Source organism: Panthera onca, chromosome D3 (genome assembly GCF_046562875.1).
Source record: "Panthera onca isolate mPanOnc1 chromosome D3, mPanOnc1 haplotype 2, whole genome shotgun sequence".
NCBI classification, from domain to species: domain Eukaryota; kingdom Metazoa; phylum Chordata; class Mammalia; order Carnivora; family Felidae; genus Panthera; species Panthera onca.
The window spans coordinates 33855364-33867678 of record NC_138350.1 but is presented as its reverse complement, the minus strand read 5'-3'; the positions used below and the strand labels follow the sequence as shown (position 1 = coordinate 33867678).

General features: G+C 36.2%; 1 protein-coding gene across 2 annotated transcripts in view; it reads left to right on the top strand.

Annotated features, from left to right (window-relative positions):
• Window positions 1-11271, top strand: part of VAPA (VAMP associated protein A) — a 44801-nt gene extending 33530 nt beyond the window's left edge. Inside the window, exons 5-7 of one of the 2 annotated variants that reach the window (XM_060613244.3) lie at window positions 2502-2636; window positions 7194-7367; window positions 10490-11271. In XM_060613244.3, coding sequence (XP_060469227.3) covers window positions 2502-2636; window positions 7194-7367; window positions 10490-10648 — 468 coding nt within the window. In that variant the 3' untranslated portion in view covers window positions 10649-11271. The remainder of the gene's footprint in view (window positions 1-2501; window positions 2637-7193; window positions 7368-10489) is intronic. The other variant, XM_060613245.3, reaches the window with a different exon arrangement.
• Window positions 11272-12315: the final 1044 nt, after the last annotated feature.

Sequence of the window (12315 nt, the reverse complement as noted above, 5' to 3'; positions counted from 1 at the left end):
CTTCAGCTCATGTCTTGATCTCACAGTTCATGTGTTCGAGTCCCACGTCGGGCTCTGTGCTGGCAGCTCGGAGCCTGGAGCCTGCTTCAGATTCTGTGTCTCCCTCTCTCTCTGCCCCTCCCCTGCTTGCACTCTGTTTCTTTGTCTCTCAAAAATAAATAAACATTAAAAGGTAATGTATATTTTTAAAAGAGTACAAATACATTTTTTAGTTTATAGTTAAGATCACTGTAAATTCATTTGGCCCTTTGTTCTTTTTTTAATTGATTAATACGTTATAAAAAGTATGTTAATTTAAGCAGAATTTCAGTTTAGTTTTTAACTAAGTTAACTAAGTTGTTGGTGACAACTTCAGGTTTAATATACTTTCTTTAAGGGTGACATATGTACTTTGTATTTAGCCTTATTTACTGGTCAGAGCAGTTGAGATGTATATCCACTTAGTGGTCCCTTACACATTTAAAGCGTTGATCATTGGCATTTTTGATCTTTAGTAGTCAACTCAGAAGAATTTGGTTAGTATCCACAAAGCAGATAACACAGTAGCTGTCAGAGTTGCTGATGCTGTCTTCTCCAAGTTGCTGTCCTGTAGATAGCAGGTTTCAAACTCTGATGTTGAGTCAGTGTATCTTACATTAACCACCCCATCCCACTTTCTCATTGTGCTCCCAGCACCTTACCCATTTTGCTCCCAAAAGGAGTAGATGGGCATTTAATTACATTATGTAAGTGAACCTTACCTGTTTGAGGATCTGGATCTTTTAGGTTTGCTGTTGGTTTTAAGGCATTTACATGTTCTAAGAATAGTGGAAAAGGAAGTGTTACTATTTTGTTGATTTCTTTAGGTTTGTAGGACCTTGATACTGAATATATATAAAAAAAAGACTGAAGTTCTGTGGTAAGAAAGGTACCAGCTTTAGAAGTGTATAGTGCTTGGGTTCTTGTTTTATAATTTTTGTAATTTAAATCATTTCTTGACAAAACAGTTCTAATTTATTTGAGCCATCATTAGAGTGGGCTTCTTTTTGGGACATAGTTCTTTGATCTGCATCATAGATGGAGTGACCTAGGATTTCAGGAACCTTTTTGTCGTAAATGAAGGTGCTACTAATAATTATTCCAGGACAGCAAGTATTAACTAATACTGTCCTTAAGTGTGCTAAAATTTGTGGTCATCCTAGTTTTAGGGAATGCAGGTCTTTGGATATATTTCAGTAAATTAATGGCAGAAAGTCTTTGAGTTGAGTTGTGTTCAGCACAGGAGCCATTCAGCATGTTCCCTGAGTTGTTGACAGCTGGAGGAGGCAGAGGATACTAAAGTGTTGACTACTTTATATTTTACAAAGTTGGGTTCTTGGAATTATTAGCTCTTTTTAGTTATTATCAACTGTGTATTATGAAATCTAGTGTTTAGTGGAAGTGTTTTTTTTCATGATTGAATGTGGTTTTAATTAGCTTGTTATTTGTGATGTTTTATCACCTATCTAATTCTTTGTGTTCAATTAAAAATTTTTTTGGTTTATTTTGAGGCCTCCAATTATTCTTGATGTTTGTCAGATTTCCTAAATGTATTGCATTTCATTTATGCCCTCCATTTAATATATGTTAATGACATATTTTCTAGGAAAAAATATCAGTTTATCTTAATGAAGACTAATGGATTGTCAAGAACAAGGATTTTCTGTGGTCTTCTGTATAAAGATATTTTATGATTAAATATACATTGTTTTGTATTGAGACAAAGAACAGATTGGGGACTGCATTATTAAGTGAGATGGAGTTCTCATAGTCATATACAGTGATCTCTAGATGTCAATAAGTATTATTTATGAGTGTGTTTCAACTTTTTGGTATCATATTATTTTCATCTATATTAAAGGAATTTGAGAAAATAGGAATAAAACTATAGAGATACTGGTAAACTGGAATGTTATGTGCATCCTTAAGTTTGTTTATTGGTCCTGGGAAGGGTGTGTGTGTGTGTGTGTGTGTGTGTGTGGGTGTGGGTGTGGGTGTGGGTGTTGAGTACAGGACAGGTTTATAAAATAAATTTTTTGAACCTCAAGGGGAAAAATTCATTTAATTTAAAATTGTTCAGGCTGAGTGTCACCAAAGGTAAGAAAACATCAAGTGCTTGTTTTTCAAATATTGACAAGGATTGATTAGCAATGAAAATTAAGAGTGCAAAATTAGAAGGTATTCATTTTAGGACAACATGAGGCGAGCATAAATTGAATAAGGATTATACATTTAATTAGTATAATGCAAATTGATCTTAGGTAATTTTGTTTGGGAAATAATATAAAAAGCTAGTTCAGAAACTTTTGTACTTTTTGCTTTAACATAGTTATTATTAGCGTTCTATCTTAATGCATAATATATTTTTATAGAATAAAATGTGAATGTTGTAGAGCCTAATGATTTCTCTGTTAGTCATTCCCAGTACCATGCAGGAGAAGTCAGTTTGTGAATCTGAGAATATGTTTCCCATGCTACCTCAGGGTATAACTCCACCAGGGACTGCTCCGGCTGTCGCTTCAATGAGCAGCATCAACAACACAGTTCCAACACCTGCCAGTTATAATACGAAGAATGACCCCAGGGGACTCAGTGTGTTCAAACAGGAGAAGAAGAAGGTTTGTTTTAGGGAGCTAACAGCTATAGGAGTCTGCTAGTGTTACTGGTTACGTTAATGTAGTTACCTAGCACGTATATGGTATTGAGTGTATTATGTGAAGCAGATAGAATTGACATTTTAGCCATGTTTAAAAATACAATAGAACCACAAATTGCTTGAAAATCATGCACCGAAACTATTCTCTGTTCTAAAAAAGCAAATTGAATACTTAATAAAATCTCAGTAGTGAGCAGGACAAATGGAAGTTGAACATTATTATGAAGTTGGTATAATTTTTTCTTTCATTGAGATTTGGGGAGCATTCTCTAAAAAAGGAGTTAGGAGTTTGTTTGAATAGATGAGCAGTAAAGGCAGGAGCTGGCAAATGTTGCTATCCAGGCAAGTATTTTGTCATATATATTTTTAAAAAAGATAAATAAAATTACTATTTTATATTTTGTTATCAAACACAAATAATGGTAACCCCTCTTTAACTGTTATAGTTAGTTATTTACAGTACCCATGGTAGGAGAATTTGTGGTTAAACCCTAAATATCTTAGGTCATAGTTGAACGTGTGTGTTTGTATGTGTGTGTGTGCAGTTAACATTCACTCAAGTAAGATGACAGCACATCAATAAGATAAATGGTGACTTTGGGTGGTGTAATGGTTGCTATATGATTCTCTTTACCGTTGTTTGCTTGCTAGAAACTTCAGGAACCCCATAGTTTGAACAGGTTGGTTATACTTTGATTTGGCTTTGCAGAGAATATGTATACTAAGGCTTCAAAATTTGATCCTTTATCTAAATGTCTAATACTTTATTGATTTTGTGATTTTAGTTACTTATTTCTGGGAATCATGATTCTACAGAAATAGTAAATTGGTTTTTTAGAGTGAAAATAAGTCTTCAGTAACCTTGTTATTCAAATACTCTCTCTTCCCAGGTTAAGGCCTTAATTATGCCTCTGACAGTTTTATGCCATAGCTGTTAGTGTTAGTCTTTTAATTCCCTTTGCGTACATTTATACCCCTTAACTGCTAATACTCGCAAGAACGTAGCCGTGTAGTTAAATTCTTTAGCTCCTTTGTCCTTCTCAGGGCTTCACTTGCAAACACCTGTTTTGCCTTCTATTTTACTTTTCCCCTTCTGTTTCCAATCCCTTGCTCTCTTTTTCTGATTACCTCTAACAGGAATAATTTAAAATATTAGAATTGAAATTCTGAAGGTTGTTAAAAAGGAATACGGAAGTGAATTCTATAATACATGGATGGAAAGGGATTACTGCAGAGAGGCTCAATAATCTAAAATAGTGGAAAATGTACAAGATGTGGCATAGTTTCTTGTCTTACTGGATACCATGGCCTTGACCTTCCCATTTATTCTAGTTTGCAGTGTTAAATATAATGTTCATATACTGTTACTATTCATCAAGTTTCCTAAGAGTCACAGCATGTTGAATCCTTCTAGTGTGCTTGTTTCATGGTTCTCAGAGCAACCAGTCTCCTCTTTCTGGACCAGTTTCTGAAGCAACTCTCAAGGAATGAGCTGTTTTCCTGGAGCCAAACCTCACTAATGGAGCTCCTGAATGGAAGTATATACTTAAAGTCCCAGCAGCCTTAGTGTTCCCATCAGGCTCTTCAGATGGTTGCTACATGAATGACTCAGCCCCCTGCCCAACTCCCTGTCTTTTTTTTTTTTTTTTTAACTCCCAATTAAGTTAGGTTATATATGCTTATACTTTAAATATACACAAATAAATTAGATTTCATTGCATCTGCTACGTATGTTGACTGGTTTGTAGGGGGCCTAAATAATAGTATCTGGTGGAAGTGTACTCCAAGTAACTTGTTTTATGTCTTACTTGATTCACTGTTGAAAATGTGTTTAAGCTTCACTGTATCCTTTGTGTTCTATATGTTTATGCTCCACAAATTGGTTATGACATTTTCCTTTTGTTATAAAAGCAATATAACATTAAGAAAAATTTCAGTGAAAAGAAAAATCAAATTCTACCAATGAGAGATATTTGTTGACATGTTATTTAAAGTGCTGGAGAGAGGGAAGCTACCCATCAAATGTGTAACAAGAGTGAGATGTTTATTTATTATTTTTTGAGAGAGTGTGCACCCCTGTACACACAAGCCCGGGAGGGGCAGAGGGAAAGAGAGAATATCAAGCCAGCCCCACACTGAGCATGGAGCTCCATGGGCTCCATTTCACGACCTTGAGATAGTGACCTGAGCTGAACTCAAGAGTTGGAGGCTTAACTGACTGAACCACCCAGGCATCCTAAGTAATTTTAGTTAGGCACAGAATAATTAATTTCACCATGTCATTTAAAATGATAAAACATATACATATAAATGGATAACGATAAAAATGTTACAGTGCATGCTGGTTTTATAAAATGTGCATATGAGAAAATATTGGAAGATACTATTTGAATTTTTTTTTTTTAACATTTATTTATTTTTGAGAGACAGAGACAGAGCACAAGCAGGGGAGGGGCAGAGAGAGAGAGAGAGAGAGAGAGAGAGAGAGAGAGAGAGAGAGAGAGACACAGAATCCGAAGCAGGCTGCAGGCTCTGAGCAAGCTGTCAGCACAGAACCTGATGTGGGGCTCAAACCCACGAACTGTGAGGTCATGACCTGAGCCGAAGTCGGATCCTCAACTGACTGAGCCACCCAGACGCCCCTGGAAGATACTATTTAAATAATAGTTGGGCTGAGTTGATGAGATTGGTAGTTTACTCTCCTTCCTTCTCATAATTCTAAATTTTCTGGAATTTAAAGAATTTATTTAAAAATAAAAAAGCCAGTTGTGAAGATTTTGAGGATTCTACATTTTAATTTTTTTCTCTTATTGGCCTCATGTATCTCCTCTTAATTTTTAGTCAACATTCTGGTATGAGTCAATTTTTTTCCAAATTCTTAGAACCTGAGGATTCTTTAGTTGCCGTAGTATTGACTGTTGGTTTCATCTTTATAGAGGAAGGCAGTGAACTGCCCTTATTTTCAGAATTTGGACTTGTTCTAGGTTGGAATTGGAGCATACTTGAAAAGTCATTTTGAAATGAATTCTAATTACTATTAAGGGAAAGAGAAGATTGGTGGAGAGAAGATAGATCTGATACAGATTTTTAATAATAGAGAGGGACAAGGGAGGATAGGGTGAAGAACAAGAAAGCTAGCAAGAGAAAAACTCAGAGGAGGAAATTGGAAGTAGGCTTCTTAGAAACACATCACAGCCTGAGAAGCTTCTGAAGGAAAATATAAAACTCTTGAGTGTTGACAGGTCAGATATGTGGTGTTGTACATTGGAACCTCATTATAACATTATTAATTTTTAATGGATTTAGGGATAGTGATCAAATCACATTCCTTTCATAAGAAATACTAGTTTTACTCCTTGAACAAACAACTATTTACATTTAATATAAATTTGGAACCTGGGATGGTGTGATAGGTGTGTAACCTATAATTAAATCTTACTGAGGACTGTGGAATGCCATAAAGTTGAAGTGTTTTTTTAGAGCTTCTATCTGAATAAAACAATTTTTAAAATCTAACATGTTAAATTTCTAGCAAGTAAAATTTTAGTTAAAGAGATGATTCATTGCACTAATAACTGTTAAGATGTGTGTGTGATAGTATAAATGACATAAGGGCAAAGGATATTGAGGCACGTTAGACCACAGGCTCAGGAACGCTTACTCAATTAGGCACTGCCCTAGATGTTTACCTATATTGGGTAAGCTGGTAAGAATGACAATTTTGGGGCTCACAGTTTTAAAACTGTCTAAGCGCTATGGTGATTCCATATTAAGTTTCATGAATTAAAGCAAACAGTGTTCAAAATGATTTGAAAGAATCATTTACGTTTAACTCCCCTTCTCTTTTTTTCCCCATGATATGTTTGTGTTCATTATCTCCCCTCTGGTGTTTATATCCTTCAGTTATTTTTCCCATTAATAGAAGTTAGGTTTTCTTTTAAATGTTTTTCTTAGGTAGTCTCCTAATTTCATTGGAATTATTACGATAATGTCCCCCCCCCCCCTCCAATCTCATTTGAATTGCAGAATCAGAGCACTAAAAATGACCTTCATATTTGGATTTTGGTTGGCGTCAGTCAGCATACTTTTCATTGAATAACCACTCTTGGCCAAAGTGCTGGGTTTAGGGGTAAATGCAAAGAGAAATGACTCTTGCTCTCCTAGCCTTTGAAGTGTTGTAGGAAAGAACATCAAAAATACATTATTATGATATATGATAAGTGCTATGGTAGAGGTAAGTGCAGAGGGTTTGGGGACTAGAGGAGGGAGTGGGCTGCTTATTTTGACTTCTCTAACTGCCGACCTTTATTGATTTAGTCCTTCTAAAAATTGTTCACAGATGACTGTAATGTTTGGAATTAAAAAAAAATTTGTATTAATGGAATCACAACCTCAAAAATTTGCATTTAAATAATTTTTTTGGAAAAGAAAAGTGTGGAGTTTCAACTTGTATTTATTTGTTTAAAATCTCTAAGGAGATTTGGTTAGTTAAAAAAGTCCCACTGTCTTTGTAATACAGAATGATCTGGAACCCAGCAAAACTGTTCCACTGAACGCCTCTAAACAAGATGGACCCATGCCAAAACCGCATAGTGTTTCACTCAATGATACTGAAACAAGGAAACTCATGGAAGAATGTAAAAGACTTCAGGGAGAAATGATGAAACTATCAGAAGAAAATCGACACCTGAGAGTAAGTTGCTTTTTGAAAATAAGTTGGGTTAAATGAAGGCATAGGATATGTGAATATTATTAGGCCATTTTATCTGTCCGTTTTTAAATTTATCCTTGGTCAGTTCTTTTTTCTAATTTGATTATGTCTTTGCTTCCTACTCTGGCCTCTTTTACAGTTTTACCATGGCTTCTCATTGCCTGCAGGTTCCTTCCCTACTAGATGTCCTAGTTATTTGTGATCTGGCCTGTGGCATTAAGCTTCCTCTCTTGTTAGTAACTTCCTTCACATATGCCCTAGTCATGTGAAGCGCCTGAAATGGTGCTGCCCCACAAAGTAGGGACATAGGAGGCTGTTCAGCACTTGAAATGGGGTTTGAATTGACACACGTTGGGAGTGTAAAATACTCCTTGATTTATTCGACTTAGTACAGAAAAGTAAAATAGATCTTTTTTATATTGTTATTTATTGAAATAGTATTTTGGTTATATGGGATTGAGTAAAATGGAATATATTGGATTGAATTTTGGTTCTGTTGGATTGCATTTTATTATTAAAATTCATTTAACCATTTTCTTTTTACCTTTTCAACGTGGTGTTAGAAAATGTAAAAGTATGTAAGTGGCTCACATTTGAAGCTCATGTTATGTTTGTATTGGACAGCGTTGGACTAGAGTATCCTGAAGAAGCCTCTCTGATTATGATCTCTTTTTCGCTTTCTCAAATTTTTCCTTCTGACTGGAATGCCCTGAAATCCTGTTCTGCCCTGACCAGCATTTTCATACACGTGCTCTTGTCTTTTGGTACTCGGTTCTTGTCATCTTTTCAGTATAACCTTTTCTAGGACTTTCTTCCCCTTAGAAGACAAGAAACACGGTTTTGGAATGCTGTCTCCTTTGTTTCCGTGAAGACTCTGTCAAGTTACTGTTCCTGTTTGTCGGAGGTCTTTCTCCCTCTAGTGGGTGGTAGTGCTTTTGGGGGCAAGGACTGTACTCATTCATCTTTGCATTCATAGAACATGCATACAGTAGTCATTCATATATATGAATAAATGGATGAACTGGTGGATGAGGACTAATTTGAATATGTGTGGAGTGTATTAATAATATACCTTTGAAAAATAATTACTTATTTCAAGACCTGAATACTTTTAAATTACCTTTTTAGGCTTTGAAGCTTTTTGTATCAAAAGTAGATGATACAAAAATGTATAGAAGTAATAAATAAGCTAAACGAAGGGACTTAATCTACATTTGATTATTCCATCTGTTGGATGTATATAGAACTATATGTACTCTGGATCAGAGGCACTGTATCTTGAATTGATCTGTGCTGAAATAATTGTCTATCTTCCTGTTTCACAGTACCCCTCAGGGGCCCCCAGCACCTCTCTGGATAGTGGAAAGATTATCTTCATTTCACACCTATATCTACACACCATAGATTTTTAAGGATGCTGTTTTCGTTACCTTTATTTTATCTGCCATGACTTCCGTGGCACAGTTCTCTTCTTTGATGAAAGATGTGCTCCTTAGCATACTCAGTACATTTGTTCCTCTCTTTGCGGGAGGGGAGAAGTGGAAATAGTAAGAATAGCATAAGTAGGGCAGGGCTGGAAAATAGGAAGAGTGGACGGGGAGAGAGGTGAGTGAGATTTGAGTGCTGGTCTCTCTTTATAGGCTGATGTTCTGTAGGAGATGTTATTTGAAAAAGCATTCTGCTGTTTAAAAGGTGAAACCAAAGAACTTGAAGACCATTGGCTTATAGAATCAGTTACAGGCCCTTTAACATTTCATACATAAGGCCCATGATAATTTGTTGGCAGATTAACTTTCTTGAACATGTCTGATCACTGTTCCTTTTTATCTCTCTAGGCCTATGGTTCTTAATCAGGCTGTGCATCTGACTCTCTTAGCGCTTTTTAAAAATACGTATGTCTAGGCCCTCCCCAGACCTAGGAAATCAGAATCACTAGGAGGATTGTCTAAAGTTCGTGCCAGGTTTGAGAATCATTGTTCTCTTCACACAGGACTAATGAACATAAGACAAAAAAAAAATCCCACAAACCCTCAGAGAATCTGCTAATTGCCCGTAAGACAGTATGAGCTGAGGTGGACTCTTTTACTTGGTATTAGTAAGCATACTAGAGAAATCAATGTGAGAAAAGAAAAATTAGCTTGCACTAAGGAAGTAAAAATCTGCCCTGTCATTCATCTGGCTGGGATGATGGACACAGATAAAGTCAGTTGCCTAGGTAACAGATATCAGTATTTTTCCCAAGGTCACACTGTGGCTGGCCGGTAAAGGGTCCTAACAACTTCCTACTTTGAGTGACTTCTGCTTTCTTACTGAGAAACCTTGTCCCCTAAAATCATACTGTCAGAAAACATTGCTGTGTGAAATCATATCAGTAAGAACCAAGCGATCCACTCTTGCCTAGAGGATCTGAGTCACTTTGACACAGGGAAGCAGCCTTTCTCTCCAGATCTAGGGGCACGGTGTCAAAAGAGGGGGTGGGTTCTGTATACAACATTCCGTAGCTGTTGTAGTTTGTTGTTTCCGAGGAAGCAGGATTTGGTGTCTCCTTTGTAGTCAAGACCCAGTGCTGACACAGGGGCCTCCTGCTTTGAGTTTATCAAAAACACTTGTTACTTAAGTTTTATCCTGAAATTCCCTCTTCCTCCAAATCTTGTAAAATCCTGCCTTTTCTTTTGGCCAGATAGTCCCTGTGCCTCTGCTGTGTGGATGCCCTGGTTGCAGTGTGTCCATAAACCTGTCACACCACAGCTTTGTTCCTGGTGGTCTTTGGTATCCAGTGTAAAAATACTATGGGCCACCACGGAAATCAGTGCATGCACAGAACTCTTCCTTACTTGTATTAGTACATTTTAGCAGGGTGTTTTCCTTCTGTATAAATATAGCTGTACCTGATTTTTCAGTTTGTTAGGAGTACAATTTTCAGCTCTAGTTTTTAAAATCACCCTAGAAAGTCTTCTTAATGCTGGTTAGTGTGGTTAATCCCTGTTCCCATCCCAGCCACGTGCACACTGATCTGCTTTCTGCCCATAGATTTTTAGTTTGGCAGTTTTACCGTGTGCATACTTGTTTTTAAAACCTCTTTTTGTGCGTATGTTTTTTTCTAGGATGAAGGCTTAAGGCTCAGAAAGGTAGCACATTCGGATAAACCTGGATCCACCTCAGCTGCATCCTTCAGAGATAATGTCGCCAGTCCTCTTCCTTCCCTTCTTGTCGTAATTGCAGCCATTTTCATCGGGTTCTTTCTAGGGAAGTTCATCTTGTAGAGTGAAGCATGCAGAGTGCTATTTCTTTTTTTTTCTCTTGACCAGAAAAAGATTTGTTTACCTACCATTTCACTGGTAGTATGGCCCACGGTGACCTTTTTTTTTTTTTTTTTTTTTTTTTTTTTTTTTTTGTGTATACAGCGTCATATAGGCTTTGCCTTTAATGATCTCTTACGGTTAGACAACACAATAAAACAAACTGTTCGGCTCCTGGACAAATTGTATATTACCAGATCATCACTAGCAGATGTCAGTTGCACATTCAGTCCTTTATGAAATTCATAAATAAAGAATTGTTCTTTCTTTGTGGTTTTAATAAGAGTTCAAGAATTGTTCAGAGTCTTGTAAATGTTATTTTAATAATCCCTTTAAATTTTATCTGTTGCTGTTACCTCTTGAAATATGATTTATTTAGATTGCTAATCCCACTCATTCAGGAAATGCCAAGAGGTATTCTGTGGGGAAATGGTGCCTCTTACAGTGTAAATTTTCTCCTTTACCTTTGCTAATATCATGGCAGAATTTTTCTTATCCCTTGTGAGGCAGTTGTTGACTGAGTTTTTCATCCTTACAATCCTGTCCCATGGTATTTAACATAAAAAAAAATAAAACTGTTAACAGATTCTTGCTCGATAGCTTGTTTGTGTGTCGTGTCATTAGGTGGGGATACCAGGGAGTCCACTGTGTGGTAATTTGAAGTTTATGATGCATAATTTTATCTTGTATTGAAACCCTTTCATATATTACAGTATTTGTAGTTAAAAGTCCTCATTCTGTTAAGGAAAGGAATTGATAACATTTCAAGCTACTTTTGGTATTTTGGAAGATTACAGTTTGTCTTCAAGATAATATAAAATAAGGAAACCCATGAGAATAAAAATACTGTAATTTTAGTCAGTTTATATGTATGTGCCTTGTGGCTCTGTTGCATTTGATTTATCCCATTCTTAACAGTTTCTTCTAGTGTCTTTTCAAGGAAGACTAATTCTTCGTGGTTCTCGTCAAGTGCTTTGTAACCAGCCTAATAATTACTTTTATTTTAGGACATTTCATAATAATAGTTAAAAGTAGCTGTTTTTCCTGTCCAATCTGACATCAAGAGGAAATTTCTGTTACGGAAATTTGGAATTACGAAGCAAGCCTTGGGAATTTTCTTTGTGGAAAATGACTTTATCCTTTGCAAATCTACCTGTCAATGTGAAACACATTTTCAGTGTAAATATGCATTTTAAGGTATGATACTTTCATGCACTTAATCTTACGTATTCATTAATTTCACTTGTGCTAGCATAGAAAACTTTGGAACCAGAGACAGTATATTCGGGTTTTCTACTGAGTGCAGTCTGTCACAAGTGAGTCTTGATTCTTGAAAATATGTGTTAGTTTTGTAAAAGATGCACTTCTTTCTGAAAGGGCAGTTGGACTTTGGGACTTGATGTGGTACAATGAAGTATGTTAGGCCCAGGTCTCTGTCTACATTTTATAAACGAGTGAAATGTTCCCTTGAAGTATTTTGGTTGGCCTTTTCATTTCAAGTATGTTTTGAATTTGTCAGGTCACATGTATTGTGTCATTGTGCTCTATGGTATCTTTTAGAAAACCTCTTGCTTGTGTGCAAAAGTTACTAAAAACACAAGTAATGCCTGTCCATCACTAGCATGCTACTA